This window comes from Myotis daubentonii, chromosome 2 (genome assembly GCF_963259705.1).
Source record: "Myotis daubentonii chromosome 2, mMyoDau2.1, whole genome shotgun sequence".
Lineage (NCBI taxonomy): Eukaryota > Metazoa > Chordata > Mammalia > Chiroptera > Vespertilionidae > Myotis > Myotis daubentonii.
The window spans coordinates 123,752,741-123,775,285 of record NC_081841.1 but is presented as its reverse complement, the minus strand read 5'-3'; the positions used below and the strand labels follow the sequence as shown (position 1 = coordinate 123,775,285).

The following is a 22,545-nucleotide window of genomic DNA, read 5'->3' as shown; positions in this document are numbered from 1 at the left end:
GCTCAGAGGCCAGCAAGGCAGGCAGGGAACGTTGCAGTCCTCCGTCACTGAAGCAAGCAAGCCTCATGTTCAGTTTAAGCTGCCTGGCTGCCAGCCGCCATCTTGGCTGGCAGTTAATTTGCATATCGCCCTGATTAGCCAATGGGAAGGGTAGCGGTTGTACACCAATTACCATGTTTCTCTTTTATTAGATAGGATACTGAAAGACAATAACTAGAACACCTGGTAAAGATGCTGCATATAATTCTTAATTTTTAACATCATGATCTACATATGCATCTATTCCTATAGCAGCTTGAAAGGGTCACCCATATGTTACTTCATAGGGACTAAACCCAACCCCATTCAGGGAGCTACTCTAATCCTGAGCAGGGTGATTGGCAACACCTGATTCCAATGTAGATGAGTCTCCTAACAGATTGCCTATATTCTTCTTTAGGGAATAGTTCATTTTCTACTTTCCCTTAAGATTGGGGGTGGTATGCTGAGTGGAATTTGTATGTGATAGCTAAGGCTGAGGAAACCTTTTGAGTGACTTGGGAGGTAAAAGCTGGTCCTGAGGCAGCCTGGCATCACTTGCTTGGTTTTGCTACTTTTCTGGGTCTGGAGCTGAAATACACCTGAGGCCTAGATGTTATCTTTAGGAAGGAAAAGGTCAGAGGGTCTAAACTGCATGACCAGTGATATGCTAGGGGAGAAAAGGTTACCCTGGGGGTGAGGTTCTTGTTTTCCCAATTTTGTCCCTTGCTAGGCATCTGGAGTTTTCTTCTCTAGTGAGTTTCTATACCTGGCCCATTGTCCTTGCTCTGGGGGTCTAACATTAATATTATAAATTCTAATCTGATGACATACTGCTTAATTTCTGGATTCAAGAGAATAAATGCTGCCTGGCCGGTGTGGTTTAGCGGTTGAGCATGGACCCATGAACCAGGAGGTAACAAACAGTTCGATCCCTGGTCAGGGCACATGCCCGGGTTGATGGCTCCATCTCCAGTAGGGGGCGTGCATGAGGCAGCCCATCAATAATTCTCTTTCATCATTGATGGTTCTCTCTCTCTCTCTCCCTTCCCCTCTCTGAAATCAATAAAAAAAATATTTTTTAAAAAAGTGAATAAATGGACAAATTGTACTTCGGAACATGGCAGCTGGCAGGACTTGAGAGAGGGACAGTGTGAGTAAGTGAGGGAGTAAGAGGGCGAGTGTGTGTGTGTGTCTGTGCCAAAGAGCCCCTGCTGCCACCACAGGCACTCCCCGCTGGCTCTGGCTTGGAAAGCCAGCCATCTGAAAGGGTTTGCAAGGTCCTCCTTGGGAGGAGGCTGCAGGAAGCAGCAGTGGGTAGGTGCCCAACCTCGCCACCACCCAGACTAGCCACAGTTGGGCCTGAACTCATGTGAGAGTGCCCCAAGGACACAACCCCAGGTCCACGCACCTAAGTACACAGCAGCAGCAGCAGCAGAGAGAGCCCGAGCCCACCTGCCACAGACAACACCTGGCCATGAACCTAAGGGAACAGCAGCAGGACCCTATGCATCTGCAGCTGACAGCCACAGGACCTCTCACTATGGGCACAGAGCCTCTGCTTCTGCTACAGCCACTCCCTGGTCACAGCTCCAGCTTGGAGAGTGTGCCACCTTGAAAGGTTTACACTCCTCCTCTTCGGGAGGAGGCTGCGAGCAGCAGCAGTGGCTATGTGCCAAGCCTCACCACCATCTGGACAGACCCCATCCTGGTCCCCGTGTGCCCACAGAGGTCACAACCCAGACGCGAATGCCTGTAACAGACACCTGTGAGGTCTCTGCACTCCTGGCACACACCCAGCCTGAACCCATGTGCCCAGTGGAACCCAGCCTGGACACTGTGCCACCACCAGGCGACCACTACTGACCCTGCAGGGCTCTTGCCCCTGACATGTACTCAACCACTGCCATCACCGCCCTAGATTCCTGCCTCCAAGAAGGACAGGAGGTGGATGTAACCTCGCCTGACCTGGAACTATTAAACTGAGGACCCGAGGAGACTGAAGAGGCTGCAGATATGTAGGTGAGACGGGAGGGCCTGGGACTGAGAGAGGAAGCCTCAAAGGCACTGTCTGGAGACTGCAGAGTGGGTGCAGTAGTAGGAGCTTGGGGATGAAATCCCTGGATAGGGTAGCACTAGCCCTCTGCCATCCTGTAGCCTGGGAAGCTCTTCTGACCAGTGGGGAGGACCACACAGTGGAGCTCAGGGACAGCCTACATTGGAGGGGCCTGAAGGACACACTTAACATTAAACCTGGAGGGCCCTCTAATACTTGAAGGAACTCGTGCAGGTGAGCAAAAAGGGCACTGGACAGTAGGTCCAGGAAGGAGATCAGTGCTGCCCACGTGGAACACAGGGGAAATCCCCTCTTTCCCACTGGCAAAACAGCTGCTTCTGACCTGACCTGCAGTGACCTGAGACAAGGGGGAACACCCCAGAGCAAAAAATCTGTGCCCCTGCAGGTAACAGAGAGGAGATACCAGCAAGCCAGAGCTGAGGCATTAGGAGAGGAAGGGCCTGCCCCCTCCCCCCACAAGCCACTGGCACCACACCCAACAGAAGTCTGATCAAACCATCCTGGCCAAGACCAGGATATCCCCACAGAGCCCAGCATCATGGGGAAAAGGAATACAGCTTACAAAAGGGACAATCAAGGTGTGAGACACAAGGCAGACCCAGCCTCTGGGCTAAGGAGTCCCCAACCACTGGACTACTAAGGGCTTCAAGTTGCCCTGGGTCAGAAAGGGACAGTAACTCATATTGACCTACACCAGAGAAGCTTCCAGGGGGCCCAGGATAGACACACTAAGAGACCACATTCAACATCAGAGCAAAACCCAAGGAGCTCCACAAATAGCAGATCCGAAGGTTTTCCAGTGGGTGTGTGTGTGAGGTTTTGTTTTTTGATCTGGGTGTGTGTGAATGGATATTATTGTTTTTGTTTTTTGTTGTTTATTTGTTGGTTGTTTTCCCCCTTTTTTTCTTTCTTCTCTCTCTCTCTCTTTTTTTGCATATCTCTAATTTCTCTCATCCCTTTGATTCTATTCTACTTTTGCCTATTCTTATTGTGATTAATTTTCCTTATTTTATTTTGATTTTCTCTTTTTTCTCCTTATTTCAATCTTACATTTTCTATCTATATCCTATATTCATTATCATTATATTTTAAATTCATTATTATTATTTCACTTATTTTCTGTTTCCTTTTCTTTTTTCTCCTATACCAGTTCTTTTAGCATCCTCCTGTTCCCATATAGCCATTTTTCCATCTTATTCTTGTTTATATCCCCCTCTAAATATTTGATTGTGTGTCTTTTAGTATTCTTTCTATTTTTTTTCTTTGCTTTGCTTTCTCTTTTTATTCCTTCTCATTATTTCCTGTTGTTGCATTGAATAGCTTGATTTTCATATTTTTTGTTTGGTCCTGTTGTGTCTTGTTATGACCTGATAGAAACAGTCCCAATTACAACAGGAGAGCCCAAATAATGCACAGAAGGGGCATTCCTAGAACATTCAGCTCAGGTGAACAAAGAAACTGCACCACTGGACTCCTCAAGACACTTTCTTCATATGGCCATCCCACAAAGATTGGAGGGCAGGGCATAACAATTCTATCAAACACATAGGAGAAAATACAGAGAGACAGCTAAAATGGGGATACCAAAAAACATCCCCCAAATGAAGGAAAAGAAGGAAACTCCAGAAAAAGAAATAAATGAAATGGACATAAGCAACCTATCAGACATAGACTTCAAAGCAATGGTTATAAAGGTGCTTAAGGAACTTATTGCAAATTACAAGCGTATGAAAGAGGACATAGAGATCATGAACAAAATCCAGACATAAATGAAGAATGATATATCTAACATCAAGAACACACTGGAAGGCATTAAAAGTAGATTGGGTGAAGCAAATGATAGAATCAGCAATTTGGAAGACAACATAGAAATAAATACCCAATTTTAGTAGCAAATTGGAAAAAGAGTTTAAAAGCAGGAAGATAGCTTAAAGGAGCTCCAGGACAACATGAAAAGTAACAATATCCACTTGATTGAAAAACCAGAAGAGGAAGAGGGTGAGCAAGGAACAGGGAACCTACTTAAAGAAATAAAGATAGAAAGCTTCCCCAACCTGGTGAAGAAAAATGTCACACAAGTTCAGGAGGCACAGAGAGTCCCAATCAAGAGAAACCCAAAGAGACCCAAACCTAGACACATCATAATCAAAATGGCAAATGTTAAAGACAAAGAATCTTAAAGGCAGCAGGAGAAAGAAACATACCTACAAAGGAGTTCCCATTAAAATGTCAACTGACTTCTCAATAGAAACACTTCAGACCAGAAGGGAGTGGCATGAAGTACTCAAAGTAATGAAAAGCAAGGGCCTAAATCCAAGAATACTGTATTCGGTAAGGCTATCATTTAAAATAAAAGGTTAACTAAAGAGCTTTCCAGAGGAAAAAAAAGCTAAAAGAGTACATTAACACCAAATGAGCAATATGAGAAATGTTAAAGGGACTGCTTTAAAAAGAAGAAGAAAAAAAGAGAGGATCATAGCCATAAACAAAAGATACACAGAAACTGACAGTGAAGGGATGAAAAAATAACTATACTAATAAAAGAGAAATATGCAAATTAACCATCACTCCACCACTCCGCTACACCCACAAGCCACACCCACCAGCCAATCATGAGTGAGTATGCAAATTAACCCAACTAAGATGGCGGCAGCCACAGAGCTGGAGCGAGCAGGAGGCTTGGGTTGCCCCTGGCGATGGAGGAAGCCAAGCTTCCTGCCTGCCCTGGCCAGCCCTGGACTCCACTCAAGGCTACAAAGTTTCAATTATAGAAGATAAATAAATCCCAGATACCTGCTTCCAGACCAAAAGGAGAGGCTGGCAGCTTGGGTTGCTGGGGGGTGTAGCCAGCCTGAAAATGGCCATTAGCCCCTCACCCAGGCTGGCCAGGCACCCCAGTGGGACCCCTACTCTGATCTGGGACACCCTTCAGGGCAAACCAGCCGGCCCCACTTGCACACCAGGCCTTTATCCTATATAATAAAAGGGTAATATGCAAATTAACCCTAACAGCAGAATGACTGGGAATGACTGGTCGCTATGACACACACTGACCACCAGGGAGCAGACGCTCAATGCAGGAGCTGCCCCCTGGTGGTCAGTGTGCTCCCACAGGGGGAGCTCTGCTCAGCCACAAGCCAGGCTGACAGCTGCCAGTACAGCAGTGGTGGTGGGAGCCTCTCCCGCCTCCTCAGCAGCACTAAGGATGTCCAACTGCAGCTTAGGCCTGCTCCCCGCTGGCAAGTGGACATCCCCCAAGGGCTCCCGGACTGCCAGAGGGATGTCTGACTGCCAGCTTAGGCCCGATCCCCCAGGGAGCAGGTCTGAGCCAGCAGGCGGATAGCCCCTGAGGGGTCCCAGACTGTGAGAGGGCACAGGCCAGGCTGAGAGATCATCCTGAGTGTACAAATTTTTGTGCACCAGGCCTCTAGTATTCCATGAAAAAGGAAAGGAAAAAAGAGCTGGGGTAGCAATACTCATATCAGACAAAATAGACACCAAAACAAAGGCCATAACAAGAAACAAAGAAGGCCACTTCATAATATTAAAGGGAATAATTCAACAAGAAAATATAAACCTTGTAAGCATATATTCACCCAATATAGGAGCACCCATGTTCATAAAAAAATTCTAGATGGTCTTTAAGGTAGAGGTTATCAGCAATACAGCCATAGTAGGGGACTTCAACACCCCACTGACACTACTAGATAGACCTTTCAGACAAAAAACAACAAGAAAACAGAGGCCTTAAATGACACACCAGATTAAATGGATCTAACTAATATTTATGGAACATTTCACCCCAAAGCAACAGCATATACATTCTTTTAAAGCACACATGGGACTTTATAAAAGATATACCACATATTAGGACACAAAACAAGCCTATACAAATTCAAGGAGATTGATATAATATCAGCATCTTCTCGGATCACAATGGCATGAAGTTAGAAATCAACTACAATAACAAAACTCAAATACATGTTGGCTAAATAGCATGTTATTAAACAATGAATGGATTGCCAATGAGATGAAGAAAGAAATTAAAAGCTTCCTGGAAACAAATGAAAATGAACACACAACAATCCCAAACCTATGGGACACGGTGAAAGCAGTCCTAAGAGGAATGTTCATAGCACTACAGGCCTACTCACCACCCCCCCCAAAAAAAAAATCAAGATAAAGGACTAATAAAATACTTAACCCTACAACTAAATGAATTAAAAAAGAGCAAGGCAAGAAAAGCCCAGAGGAAGTAGAGGAAGGAAATAATAAAGATAAGAGAGGAAATAAATGACATAGAGAATAAAAATAAAAACAGTACAAAAGATCAATGAATCCAAGAGCTGGAGAAGATAAACAAGATTGATGAACATCTAGTGAGACTTATCAAGAAAGAGGGAAGATCCAAATAAATAAAATCAGAAATGAAAGAGGCAATATAACTACGGGCACCACAGAAATACAAAGGATCATAAGCAAATGCTATGAACAACTATATGCCAACAAACTTGACAACCTAGGTGAAATGGACAAATTCCTAGAAACATACATTCTTCCAAAACTAAATCAGAAATAATCAGAAAACCTGAGTAGGCCAATAATAACTGTTGAAATTGAAGCAGTAATTTAAAAACTCCCAGCAAACAAAAGTCCTGGAACAGATGGATTTACAGGAGAATTTTACCAAACATTTAAAGAACTAACACCAATCCTCCTTAAACTATTCCAAAAAATTCAAGAGGAAGGAAAACTTTCAAGCTCTTTTTACAAAGCCAGCATTATCCTAATTCTGAAACCAGATAAAGACACTACAAAGAAAAATTACAAGCCAATATCCCTGATGAACACAGATACCAAAATCACATGATCATATCAATAGATGCATAAAAAGCATTTGACAAAATTCATTACCCTTTTATTGATAAAAACTCTCAGTAAAGTTGGAATAGAGGGATCATACTTAATATAATAAAGGCCATATATGACAAACCTACAGTCAACATAAGAGTGAATGGTCAACAACTAAAAGCATTTCCCTTAAGAACAGGAACAAGCAATCCCAGCATCAACACAGAGCGGGTAACTATTAAGGAACCAGCTCTGGATAGTTGACCTCTCCAAATCAGTTTTAAATGTGATAGAGGAGCCATATAGCCTCAGAGGCCAACCCCAGAACACTGACACCAAGAGGCTGAGCCACAAACTGACTCTTTGCTAAACACAAAATAAGGCAGTCTGAGAAACAAATATGACCTGCTTTAAAATAAGGACTGTGGTTTACAACACAGAGGAACAGTGTATCGCTGGGAAACTCAACACTCTCCTGAATACCTGGCAGGACTAAAGGCGAGCCAGACTGAAGAGTAGAAGAACCGAAGGACCTTCACTACAGCAAATTTTTTTTTCTTTTTTCACCTTTTAACTAAGAAACCAAATTTTTTTTCTTTTTTTTCTTTTTTTTTCTTCTTTTTCCATCACCTGATTTTACCCTTTTAATTACTACCTTCTTATTTTTAACCAGTATTATTACTGCTACCATTTTACCATTTTTTAAAGTGCCACTTTATTTTCTCTTTATTTTATTTTGGGATTAGTGTCCTCCATTCTATTTTCATCGTTATATTATTAGTTGTCTCTAGTTTGCATCCATCTCCAGGGAGCTGTTGCTGGAATTGGTTGGGATTAGTGGCGGTTCTATAGGAGTATTCTCCTCATATAAAAAGTCTCTTCCCCTCTTCCACTTCATTCTCTATTTTCGCTCTTTTCTTTTCTCGCTTTTATTTTCCCCCCTCCTTTTTCCCGATTTCATTTTTGCACTCCTTTTTTTGGTCCCTACATTTCTTTTCTTTTTTCTCTTTTATCTTTTTCTCTTCCTTCTTCCTTATACCCTAATTCTCTTAATTAGGGTGGATACCTCTATTTGGGGATATTAATATCGTGAATATATTTGTGTTTAGTGCCTGGTACGTGGTGCCGTATTGTGTTGTATTTTGTGCCTTTAAATCAACGCAGCAGATCCAAGCAACAGCAGCCTCCTACCACCACACCCACTGCTGAGGAACAGCAGCTGTACGTGAAGCCTCCCCCCACCAGCCAGAAGAGCCACCACAGCTGTGAACAGCACCCACCAGAGGAGCTGCTGCCAACTGAGGAGCAGCTGCAACCGCTACCGCCCGAAGAACAACCCCAAACCAAGGAGTCACTGCCACCCAAGGAGCAGCCACTGAACGACTCAACGTCTAGATATGTCAGTGAGATCAAACATGGGTAGACAAAGAAACCCCAAAGGAAAGAGAAGGAGGACTCTCCAGAAAAGCAGCTAAGTAATACAGAGGCATGCAACATGACAGAAAAATAATTCAGAATAAGGGTCCTAGAGTGCATAAACCGGACGGAGAAAAAAGTCAACAACTTATACAAGAAGCTAGAAGAAACAGATGAAAAAGTCAACTACCTATGCAAGAAGCAAGAAGAAACAGATGAAAAAATCAATAACATATGGAAGAAGCTAAAAGAAACAGATGAAAAAATCAACAACTTAAGTAAGACCCAAGAAGAAATGAAGACTGATATAGCTGCAAAAAAAACACCATTGAAAGTATCAACAGTAGACTAGGAGAAGCAGGGGATCAAATTAGTGAATTAGAAGACAAGGAAGCAAATCACACCCAAAATGTACTGCAATTGGAGAAAAAAATTAAAAGACAGAAGGACAGCCTAAGGGAGATTTGGGACAACATGAAACGAAACAACATACGAATAATAGGGGTGCCAGAACAACAGAAAGATGAAAAAGGATTAGAAAACCTATTCGAAGAAGTAATATCAGAAAACTTCCCAGAGGTGGGGAAGAAAAAAGTCACATAAGCACAGAGAGTCCCAAACAAGGTGAACCCGAAAAGACCCACACCAAGACACATCATAATTACCATGGCAAATGTTCAGGAAAAAGAGAGAATCTTACAGGCTGCAAGAGAGAGATGGAAAGTTACATACAAGGGATCTCCCATTAGATTATCAAATGATTTCTCAACAGAAACACATCAGGCCAGAAAAGAATGGATGGAACTTTACAAAGTGATGCAAAGCAAAGGACTGAATCCAAGAATACTCTACCCAGCAAGGCTATCATTCAAACTTGAAGGGGAAATAAGAAGCTTCACAGACAAAAAAAGGCTAAGGGAGTTTATCACCACCAAGCCAGCAATGCAAGGAATGCTAAAGGGACTGGTGTAAAAAGAAGAAATAAAAAGCTCAGAAAGAAAACAGCCACACACAAAAAGAAATGGCTACAAACAAGTACCTTTCAATAATAACTTTAAATGTAACCGGACTAAATGCTCCAACCAAAAGACATCGAGTGGCTGAATGGATAAAAAAACATGACCCATACATCTGCTGTCTACAAGAGACCCACCTCAGAAGAAGGGACTCACACAGACTGAAGGTGAAAGGATGGAAAAATATCTTTCAGGCAAATGGAAAGGAAAAGAAAGCTGGGGTAGCAATACTTATATCGGACAAAATAGACCTGAAAGTGAAGGCCATAACAAGAGATAAGGAAGGCAACTTCATAATACTAAAGGGATCAATACAACAAGAAGATATAACCCTGGTAAACATATATGCACCCAATGCAGGAGCGCCCAAATACATAAAAGAACTCCTGGAAGATATCAAAGGAGAGATCGACAACAATACAATCATAGTAGGGGACTTTAATACACCACTGACAGCACTGGATAAATCCTCTAGACAAACAATCAGCAAAGATACAGCAATCCTAAATGAATCACTAGATCAGATGGACTTAATTGACATCTTCAGAACACTTCAACCCAAAGCCACAGAATATACATTCTACTCAAGTGCTCATAAGACATATTCAAAAATAGACCATATATTGGGTCACAAGCAAAGTATCCCCAAATTCAAGAAGATTGAAATCATAAAAAGCTTCTTCTCAGACCACGATGGCATGATATTAGAAATAAACTACAATAAAAACAACCCAAAATACTCAAATACCTGGAAGCTGAATAGCATGCTATTAAATATTGATTGGGTTACCAATGAGATCAAAGAAGAAATTAAAAATATCCTGGAAACTAATGACAATGAAAACACAACAACCCGAAACCTATGGGACACAATGAAACCAGTCCTGAGAGGGAAGTTTATAGCTCTACAGGCCTATCTCAAAAAACAAGAAAAAATGGTAGTAAATCATCTAACTCTACAACTCAAAGAATTAGAAAGAGAGCAACAAGAAAACCCCAGAGTGAGCAGAAGGAAGGAGATAATAAAGATCAGAGCAGAAATATATGACATAGAGACCAAAAAAAACAATACAGAAAATCAATGAAACCAAGACCTGGTTCTTTGAAAGGATAAACAAGATTGACAAACCTCTAGCCAGACTCACCAAGAAGCAAAGAGAGAGGACCCAAATAAACAAAATCAGAAACGATAGAGGTGAAATAACAACGGACCCCACAGAAATACAAATGATTGTTAAAAAATACTATGGACAGCTCTACTCCAACAAACTAGACAACCTGGAGGAAATGGACAAATTCCTAGAAAAATACAACATTCCAAAACTCAATCAGGAAGAATCTAAAAATCTCAACAGGCCAATAACTATGGAAGAAATTGAAGCAGTCATCAAAAAGCTTCCATCAAACAAAAGCCCAGGACCAGACGGCTTCACAGGGGAGTTTTACCAAACATTCAAGGAAGAGCTAAAACCTATCCTCCTCAGACTACTACAAAAAATTCAAGAGGAAGGAACACTTCCAAGCTCATTCTATGAAGCCTGCATCACCCTAATACCAAAACCAGGTAAAGACAACACAATGAAAGAGAATTACAGGCCAATATCCCTCATGAACATAGATGCCAAAATCCTCAACAAAATCTTAGCAAATCGGATCCAGCAGTACATCAGAAAGATCATACACCATGACCAAGTAGGATTTATCCCAGGGATGCAAGGATGGTACAATATCCAAAAATCAATAAACGTGGTACATCACATAAACAAATTGAAAGAAAAAAAACACATGGTCATATCAATTGATGCAGAAAAAGCATTTGACAAAATTCAACACCCATTTTTGATAAAAACTCTCAGTAAGGCGGGAGTAGAAGGATCATACCTCAACATAATAAAAGCCATATATGACAGGCCCACAGCCATCATCATACTCAATGGACAAAAACTAACACCATTTCCCCTAAGAACAGGAACAAGACAGGGATGCCCACTCTCACCACTCCTGTTCAACATAGTACTGGAAGTGTTAGCCATTGCAATTAGGCCAGAAGAAGAAATAAAATGCATCCAAATTGGAAAAGAGGAAGTAAAACTGTCCTTATTTGCAGATGACACGATATTATACATACAAAACCCTAAAGACTCCATCAAAAAGCTACTAGACTTAATACATGAATTTGGCAATGTAGCAGGATACAAAATTAATCCCAAGAAATCTGAGGCATTCCTATACACCAATAGTGAACTTTCAGAAAGAGAGATTATAAAAACAATCTTGTTTACCATCGCACCCAAAAAATTAAGCTACCTAGGAATAAACTTAACTAAAGAGGTAAAAGACCTCTACTCAGAAAACTACAGGACATTGAAAAAAGAGATAGAGGAAGACATAAACAGATGGAAGAACATACCGTGTTCATGGATTGGTAGAATCAACATCATTAAAATGTCCATACTACCCAAAGCAATCTATAAATTCAACGCACTTCCCATTAAAATACCAACGGCATACTTTATAGATCTAGAAAGAACTCTCCAAAAATTCATCTGGAATAAAAAAAGACCCCGAATAGCTGCAGCAATCCTGAAAAAGAACAAAGTAGGTGGGATCTCAGTATCAGATATCGAGATGTATTACAAAGCCACTGTTCTCAAAACTGCCTGGTACTGGCACAAGACTAGGCATATAGATCAATGGAATAGAATAGAGAGCCCAGTAATTGGCCCGAACCAATATGCTCAATTAATATTTGACAAAGGAGGCAAGATCATACAATGCAGCCAAGATAGTCTCTTCAATAAATGGTGTTGGGAAAATTGGACAGATATATGCAAGAAAATAAAACTAGACCATCAACTTACACCATACACAAAAATAAACTCAAAATGGATTAAGGACTTAAATTTACTACAGGAAACCATAAAAATTCTAGAAGAATCCAAGGCAACAAAATCTCAGACATATGCCGAAGCAATTTCTTCACTGATACAGCTCCTAGGGCACTTGAAACTAAAGAGAAAATGAACAAATGGGACTACATCAAAATAAAAAGCTTCTGCACAGCAAAAGAAACCATCAGCAAAATAATGAGAAAACCCACTGTGTGGGAAAACATATTTGCCAATGTCATATCTGATAAGGGCCTAATCTCCAAAATTTATAGGGAACTCATACAACTTAACAAAAGGAAGTTAAACAATCCAATCAAAAAATGGGCAAAGGACCTAAATAGACACCTTTCAAAAGAGGACATTCAGAAAGCCAAGAGACATATGAAAACGTGCTCAAAGTCACTAATCATCCGAGAGATGCAAATCAAAACAACAATGAGGTACCAATGAGGTACAAAAAACTGAAAATGGAACTCCCATTTGACCCTGTGATCCCACTTCTAGGAATATATCCCAGGAAACCAGAAACACCAATCAGAAAGGATATATGCACCCCTATGTTCATAGCAGCACAATTCACCATAGCTAAGATCTGGAAACAGCCTAAGTGCCCATCAGTAGATGAATGGATTAGAAAACTGTGGTACATCTACACGATGGAATACTATGCTGCTCTAAAAAGGAAGGAACTCTTACCATTTGCAACGGCATGGATGGAACTGGAGAGCATTATGCTAAGTGAAATAAGCCAGTCAATGAAGGAAAAATACCACATGATCTCACTCATTCACGGATAATAGAGACCATTATAAACTTTTGAACAATAATAGATACAGAGGCAGAGCTGCCTCAAACAGATTGTCAAACTGCAGCGGGAAGGCCGGGGAGGGTTGGGGGACAGGAGGTGGGGGGGTAAGAGATCCACCAAAGGACTTGTATGCATGCATATAAGCATAACCAATGGACATAAGACACTGGGGGATAGGGGAGGCTAGGGGACTGTCTAGGGCCGGGGGGGGGGGGGGGGAATGGACACATAGGTAATACCCTTTGTATTACTTTAAGCAATAAAAAAATAAGAACAGGAACAAGACCAGGATGTCCACTTTCACTATTCATATTCAACATGGTACTGGAAGTCCTAGCCACAGCAAAGAAGACAAGAAGAAGAGATAAAAGGCATCCAAATTGAGAGAAACCAAGATGGTGGTATAGGTAAATACCGGAGATTGCTGCCTCACACAACCACTTCAAAAATACAACTAAAAGACGGAATGGACATCACCCAGAACCACAGGCAGGCTGGATGAGTGGAAATTCTTCAACTAGAAGGAAGGAGAAAAGCATACCGAGACTTAGAGGAGGCGCAGTGCGGAAGTAAAATACTAAGGTGCGGAGCGGGCTGGCGGCTGAGGGCGAGGTTGTCGTTTTCAATCAGGAGGGAGTCTCAGGCTCTGAGCTCCAGTTCCGGGTGAATCTCTAGGGACCTAGACTCATACAGGAGAAGCGGGACTGTCTGGCATCAGTCGGACCTCGAGGGCAGCTTTCTCTCCAAGGGGCTTGCAGCGATTACCGGGACATTGAGAAGCAAAGCCTCTGAGGGCAAGACTGAGAGCAGTCATAACTGCTATCCCGCCCTGTTGAACCCGTGGGACCCGCCCCACTCAAGCCCTGCAGGGAGGGTTTTGCTGGATAGCCTCAGGCAAAGGCTAGATTAGCACCTCCCTAGAGATCCAGGACCAGGAAGCCCAGAGGTCAGAGTGGGACCATCCAGTTTGCAGCTCCATGGAAACATAAAGGACACACTCAGGGGGCAGACTCAATGAGCACCAAAGCCCCATTGAAGCAAGTCTTGCCCCAGAGGGGTGTCTCCAGCACAGAAGTTCTCCCACTGCAGACACAGCTGATTCTCACAGCCAATTGGCCTGGAGGCCAATTCCTCCCAGTGATACCTACAACAATCAAGGCTTAACTACAACAAGACTGTGCACAAAGACCACAAGGGGGTGCTCCAAGAGTGTCCTTCTCAGGTAATTGGGTAGGCTGAACCACTGGGCCCTAGAGGACACTTAGCACAGAAAACCACTGTATCAACACACGGAAGCATAAAAAAATGCAGAGACAAAGAAACAGGACACAAATGACAGAAATGGAGGAAAGCAAACTACTGGATATAGAGTTCAAAACCACACTTTTAAGGTCTTTCAATAATTTTCTAAAAACTGCCAATAAACTTAATGAGATCTACAAGAAATCTAATGAGACCCTCGATGTTGTGATAAAGAACCAACTAGAAATTAAGCATACACTGACTGAAATAAAGAATATTATACAGACTCCCAACAGCAGATTAGAGGATTGCAAGAATCAAGTCAATGATTTGAAATAGGAAGAAGCAAAAATCACCCAACCAGAAAAGCAAAATGAAAAAAGAATCCAAAAATACAAAGATAGCGTAAGGAGCCTCTGGGACAGCTTCAAGCGCACCAACATCCGAATTATAGGGGTGCCAGAAGAAGAGAGAGAGCAAGATATTGAAAACCTGTTTGAAGAAATAATGACAGAAAACTTCCCCTACCTGGTGAAAGAAATAGACTTACAAGTCCAGGAAGCACAGAGAACCCCTAACGAAAGGAATCCAAAGAGGACCACACCAAGACACATCATAATTAAAATGCCAAGAGCAAAAGATAAAGAGAGAATCTTAAAAACAGCAAGAGAAAGTAACTCAGTTACCTACAAGGGAATACCCATACGACTGTCAGCTGATTTCTCAACAGAAACTTTGCAGGCCAGAAGGGAGTGGCAAGAAATATTCAAAGTGATGAATACCAAGAACCTACAACCAAGATTACTTTATCCAGCAAAGCTATCATTCAGAATTGAAGGTCAGATAAAGAGCTTCACAGATAAGGAAAAGCTAAAGGAGTTCATCACCACCAAACCAGGATTATATGAAATGCTGAAAGGTATCCTTCAAGAAGAGGAAGAGGAAGAAAAAGGTAAAGATACAAATTATGAACAACAAATATGCATCTATCAACAAGTGAATCTAAGAATCAAGTGAATAAATAATCTGATGAACAGAATGAACTGGTGATTATATTAGAATCAGGGACATAGAAAGGGAATGGACTGACTATCCTTGGGGGGGAAAGGGGTGTGGGAGATTCGGTAAGAGACTGGACAAAAATCGTGCACCTATGGATGAGGACAGTGGGTGGGGAGTGAGGGCGGAGGGTGGGGTGGGAACTGGGAGGAGGGGAGTTATGGGGGGGGGAAGAGGAACAAATGTAATAATCTGAACAATAAAGATTTAATAAAATAAATAAATAAATAAATAAATAAATAAATAAATAAATAAATAAAAAACTCAAAATGGCTAAAGGACTTGAATGTAAGACGGGAAACCAGAAAAACCCTACAAGACTCCATAGGCAGCAAAATTGCAGACATATGTCGTAGCAATATCTTTACAGACACAGATCATAGGGCAAGAGAAACTAAGGAGAAAATAAACAAATGGGATACAGGAGCAGGTTTTTGGAGCAGGAGCAGGTTTTTGGCCACCCATGTGTATTTAACTTCAAACTCCAAATGTATCCCATATTTAGTACTTTATCTCTTTCAAGTCCAGGCTGGTTGCTTGCTCTCAGGAAGGTTCTCCCAGACAGGCAGGAGGGGTATTTGCCTTCGCCCCCATTTCCCACAACCGCCTTGCTCTCCAACCTACAATATCGATGCTGGTTTCTTTTGCTGTGCAGAAGCTTTTTATTTTGATGTAGTCCCATTTGTTTATTTTCTCCTTAGTTTCTCTTGTCCTAGGTATTGTATCAGTGAAAATTTTGCTATGTGAGATCTCTGATATTTTGTTGCCTACGTTTTCTTCAAGGATTTTTATGGTTTCCTAACTTACATTTAAATTTTTGTATCCCTTTTGAGTTTATTCTTGTGTATGATATAAGATGGTAGTCTAGTTTCTTTTTTTATTTTATTTTATTTTCTATTGATTTCAGAGAAGAAGGGAGAGGGAGAAAGAGAAATGGAAACATCTATGATGAGAGAGAATTACTGATTGGCTGTCACCTGCATGCCCTCTATTGGGGATCAAGTCCGCCACCGGGCATGTGCCCTGACCAAGAATCGAACCCTAACCTCCTGGTTCATAGGTTGAAGCTCAACCACTGAGCCACACTGGCTGGGCTAGTTTCATTTTTTTTACATGTACCTGCCCTATGCACCCCACCCCTATGTCCATGGCAGCACTATTTTCAATAGCTAAGATCTGGAAACAGCCCAAGTGCCCATCAGTAGATTAATGGATAAAAAAGCTGTGGTACATTTACACCGTGGAATACTATGCAGCTATAAAAAAGAAGGTTCTCTTACCCTTTGAGATAGCATGGAGGGACCTGGAGAGTATTATGCTATGTGAAACAAGTCAGAGAAAGACAAATATCACATGATCTCACTTATATGTGGAATCTAATGAACAAAATAAACTGACAAACAAAATAGATCCAGAGACACATTCAATAGACTGAGGATCCTCAAAGGGAAGGCGGGGGGGCAGGGGGGAGATAAACCAAAGAACTTATATGCATATATGTGTAACCCATGGACACAGACAATAGTGGGGTAAAGGCCTGGGGAAGGGCCAGGAGTAGAGAGGAGGGTGATCAATATGGAAAATAAGAGGACATCTGTAATACTTTCAAAAATAAAGATATATTTTTTAAAAAGGAATAATTTACTTTATAATGAAATAACTTCCCAGGTAGCAAGTGGTTAAAATATACATTATTAGATTAGGCTAAATTATTTATCTAGTTGCTGATTACTCAGTTATTTAAAAGATATCAATATCCAGCAACATAAAGAAATAAATTAAATACTTCTCTAATAATTAATGACTAAGAATATAGATCATCAGGTAAGTTCATTTAGGTATTTTAGAGTTTTTAATTTTTTTGTTTTGTTTTGTTTTGTTTGTTTTGTTTTTTGGGGGGTCAATATCCAGTAAAAGAAATTAAACACATTTTTGAATAATGGAGAACACTGTACTAATTTTCTATTGCCATGTAACAAATTTTCACAAATGTAGTAGCTTAGTGATACCTATTTCCTATCTCACAGTTTCCATGGGTCAGGAATTTGGTTAATGCTCTGGGTCTCATACAGCTGATGTATCAGTAATGATGGGTTCCTTTCTGGAGCTTGGGTTTTTTTTCAAGTTTTCATGGTGGTTGATAATTCCTTGTGGGAGTAGGAGTGAGGTCTCCATTTTCCTTCTGGCTGTCAGTCAGAGGGCACTCTTGGCTCCTAGGGGCCACCTGCAGTTCCTTGCCAGGTGGCCCCCTCATAGACCCTCATAACATGGCATCTCATGCCTTCAAGGCTAGTGAGAGAATCTCTCATCAAAGGTCTTAAGGTCATTTGCCTAATTAAATCAGGTCCACTCAGGATAATATCCCTTTGATTAATTAAAAATCAACTGATTTGGAACCTTAATTATATCTGCAAAGTCCCTTCACCTCAGCTATATAATGTAACCCAATCCCATCACTTATGCCAAATTCTGTTGGCTAGAAGCAAATCACAGGTACTGCCCATACTCAAGGAAAGGGGATTGATTATACAGGACAACACCAGGGATGAAGGTCATGGGAAAAGCCTTCTTAGAATTTTGCCTATCACTGCATAAACCAGGTAGTTTTTTAAAAAATAAAATTAATATATTTAATAACACAAAGACATTTTATAAATTGTCATTATTATCATTAAATTTGATTTTGATTTTCATAGCACACTCTAGATTATCATGAAATACCCAAAGCAACAAATTAAGTTTATAAATCTTGATCCTCCCAAATAAGACATGATGGAGCTCAGTTACTGGTGCAAGAGACTATTAAAATCTGGCTGTCCCCTACCCATGCAGGGCTGATATGGCTTCCTCTTTCTCCCAGGCCCTTCTAAGGGTCTTACTGCCAGTAAATTTTCTCTTAGCTTTATGCTAACTGAGGGACTGACCACAGGTTGATGCAAGGTCCTCTAGTCAGGAGGCTTCCTTGACAGATTCCATAGCTTATAATTTGAAAAGTTCAACCTTGATTCAGTCTCCAAAAAAATAAGGTATTTTAAATTTAGACAAAAAGGCAGGTGATGTACCAAACATGCATACCATATATTGTGCTGCATCTATAAAGAGAAGCTGTACTATGGAACTAAACATTATTGTTATACTGTAAAAATATTGTTGCTATAAATTTTAAAGAAGAAATGACAACTTAAAGATATTTATATGTAATATTTATATAATTTATAATATATACTTATATTAAATATTTTATTTTATTTTTTTATATATTTTATTGATTTTTTACAGAGAGGAAGGGAGAGAGATAGAGAGTTAGAAACATCGATGAGAGAGAAACATCGATCAGCTGCCTCCTGCACACCTCTTACTGGGGATGTGCCCACAACCCAGGTACATGCCCTTGACCGGAATCGAACCCAGGACCCTTCAGTCCGCAGGCCGACGCTCTATCCACTGAGCCAAACCGGTTTTGGCAGTATATTAAATATTTTAAATGCATTTATTTAATATAGTAACACACATTTCAAGCTATATTTTGATTGGATTAGTATTTTACCTCTTTGAATGTGTGAAAATATAAATATTTGTTTATTATGCCAACAACAAAAATAATGTGTCTACTGCCTATAAAATTATGGTATAAGATAAATTATTGCATAGAAAGTGAAGGATACTAATTAACAGAAGGTATTTCAGGCTGAATGCTAAAACTATTGTTATTGGAAAAAAACCATGCCTATATCACACCTTCAAGATGAATGTGAGAAGCAGATTTACCTACCTATGGTGTCCACTGAAGCATTTTTTTCTCACTGTAATTATTTTACATACTACATTATATAACTGTTTTTTCAAAAAATACTCAAAACATTGTCAGAGCATATAAAATTAACTAGCTATCTTACAAACATGAGGTTATTTAAAAATATGATTTCCTTAGGACTAGTGATATTTTACTTATTAAATGTTGAAGTGTAGACATGAATTTATTGCATGTCAGCATGTAGCTTTTTAAAAAATGAGAAAGTACAATCTGAATGGTAAATATTTATAAATTAATGAGATTAGAAAAATATAACAAAATTTTACCAATTAAACAATTATTAAGCAATCATGACTCAACCAACCATAAACTCAAGATCATCACAATTTTCCCCCATGTAAAGATAATTACTAATAAAAAGTATAATAAAACAAACAAAACCCAACGAAGTATATAGTTTACACTGAAATTATTTAAAAGGATAAAAAGGGAAAGTGTTATATGTATTTTTGCCACTGAAAATTCTGATAACAGACAGGAAACAAACATTAATTATATTAAAGAAAGCTTCTACTAATACAATAAGGATGAAGTGATGGTGCAAACATAACCAGAACATGCCTACCAGCAATAATAAATAAATAAACAAACAAATAAACAGGCAAACAAACAAACAGATAGATAGATAAAAATAAAATACTTACTGGGGAAAACCACATCACTTTAAGAATCCAAATTGCAAGAGCAAAATTCACAAGAAGGATGATGAGTAAAAGAAGAACAAATAAGTAGAGGCAACGCTTTCTCCAGCCATAAATGCCAATTTTGTAGACATACTGGTTCTCTGGCCGCTCTATGTGGGTGCCTTCTGTGGCTGTATTGTACTGTTCACGTACCATCTGCCATTGGGTGAGATTAGGGTGTAAGAAGAGTGGGGGAGGGAAAGATGGACAAAGGGAGAGAGAAGGGAGGGTAGGAGAGCAGGAAGTGAGAGGGAAGGAGACAGGGAGAGAAGGAGGGATAGACAGAAAGAAAGAACTTGTTTGTCAATACTGATTTATTATGATTCCAACAAAATATTTTTATCCCAATAATAAATTTCCAAAGTTAATGATTTTTTTAAAAAGAATAAAATATTACTTGGAAATAGGTCACTACATTTCAACCACAGAATGGTATTTAATTTGTCATGCAAAATGTTTTAGATGTGACATACCCATTTCAAGTCCAATGGCCATATTTTCAGATTTCAATCAGTAGGTTCAGTATATATACATCTTTCAAAATTCTGCAGGGTTAAACTTATAATTGAATTATCAACCCAAAATAATTAAATTACCAAGTTCTTAAAAGGTTTGGTGGGAGGAAAATCAAGCTGGCACCTACATGTTTTCTAAAAAATAGAATCCAGCCATGGTTGGTGTGGCTCTGTTATTAGAGCATCAGCCCATAGACTGAAGGGTCTTGGGTTCAATTCCTGGTCAATGGCATGTACCTGGATTGCAGGTTTGATCCCTGGCCCTGGTAGGAGCACATGCAGAAGACCACCAATTGATGTATCTCTCTCACATTGATGTTGATCTCTCTCCCCTCCTACCATTCCTCCCTTCCATTCACTCGAAAATTCCATGGAAAAACACCCTCAGGTGAGGATTAAAAATAAATAAATAAATAAATAAATAAATCCAATTATTCATTTTTTTCCAAATAATTAAATTGACTTTTTTCAGTTACCAAGTTACTCAGAATTAAAAAGGCTCTTTATAAGATACTTACCACACTAACTTTGGTCTATAGTTAAGTTTCCAAGAATTGTCTTAGTTCCAGAAAAATCAAAACATGTATGAGTATAAATGTTTACAAATATTTCTTATGTTAAGTGGGTGTTTTAGTAACAATTTCAACTCTATGAAGAGATTTTTTTAAATTACTCATTTTTTCCCTTTATGCAAAGAAAAAAAGAAAGTGGTTTTAATATATAAAATTAAAACTGGAAATTATTAAGACTTTTCTGCTTGTAAATGTAGTAAAATGATGAATTAGAATATAAAATATTCTTCTCTGACGTTTTTGTGTATGTGTGTGAAAAAGTTATGCATGTATTTTTAGGAATGTTTTGGAGGTATCTTTATTTAAAATAAATCATGGTCTAAAAAAATTATTTAAATCTCTTTCCATTTTAGCAATAGGCATTTTCCCAGGTTCTAACTGATTCCATAAAATTGTGCGTTCATCACACAGTATTTTTAAATACTCAGGACTGACAATCTATGTTATGCAAAAACTAAATGTTTCAAGATATCATATGGGCACTATTTATTGATTCATCTCTTTGAACTTGTTCTGTCTTCCTTATATGAGAAAGTTCACTATCATCCTCACAGTTACTGCCATCAAAATCACAGAAGTCGTCCTTGCTTCTCTTTTCTCTTCAAGTTCTGCATAAGCAGTTATCAACTGGTTCTTCAACATATGTCACAAACCTGTCTACTCCTCTCCATTTTCATTGCTATCACACAACTTCAAGCCAGCAGGAACTCCCTTCTGCACTACTGCAAAGCCTTCCCTCCTCTTTTTCCCCTCTAGCAATCATTCTCTACTCAGTAGCAACAAGTAAAAGGTAAGCTCTTGTCACTCAATTGTTTCAAACTTTTCAATAGGTTTTCTCCACACTGAATATCCAAACTCCTCCATCATCTACCAGACCCTACACAAAGGGCCTTTGTTTAAGTCTTCAGCTTCCTTTACTACTATCTGTCTTTTGCTCACAGTTCTCCCTCTACTCTTTAATAGATCAGGTTAATGCTCACCTGGACCTTCTCTCCACCTGAAATGCTGGAGGCTAGAAAATGGAGCTTCCACAACCTGAAAATTACCTAACAAACTGCAGCTCGGTCAGAGAGACCCAGAACTTCCAAAAGAAGGTCCAAGGTCCCACAGCAGCTTGCATTACTTCACAGCTGTGCCTCATCTGGGCACCTCCAAACCCCAAACAAAGAAGAGGAATCTCGCCATAGCTCCTGCTGGGTAGCCTCAAGCAGAGGCTAAATTAGCACCTCCATAGAGTTCCAAGAGCCAGTGTACCCAGTGGTCAGAGTGGAACCATCCAGATTACAACTCCTCAGATCCATAAGGGACACAATCAGGGGGCAGACTCAGTGAGCACCAAAGCCCCACTGAAGCAAGTCTTGCCCCAAAAGAGTGACTCCAGCTCAGAAGGTCTCCCACTGCAGACACAGCTGATTCTCACAGCCAATTGGCCTGGAGGTCAATTCCTCCCAGTGATACCAACAACAATCAAGGCTTAACTACAACAAGACTGTGCACAAAGCCCACAAAGGGGTGCACCAAGAGTGTCCACCTCAGGTAATTGGGGAGGCTGAGCCACTGGGCCATATAGGGACACCTAGCGC

The 22,545-nt window shown here is 40.2% G+C and overlaps 1 protein-coding gene across 2 annotated transcripts in view; it reads right to left on the bottom strand.

Annotated features, from left to right (window-relative positions):
• SGCG (sarcoglycan gamma) overlaps positions 1-22,545 on the bottom strand; it is a 168,139-nt gene that overhangs the window by 119,012 nt on the left and 26,582 nt on the right. For both annotated transcript variants that reach the window (XM_059684450.1, XM_059684449.1), the window contains exon 2: positions 19,837-20,031. In XM_059684450.1, coding sequence (XP_059540433.1) covers positions 19,837-20,031 — 195 coding nt within the window. The remainder of the gene's footprint in view (positions 1-19,836; positions 20,032-22,545) is intronic.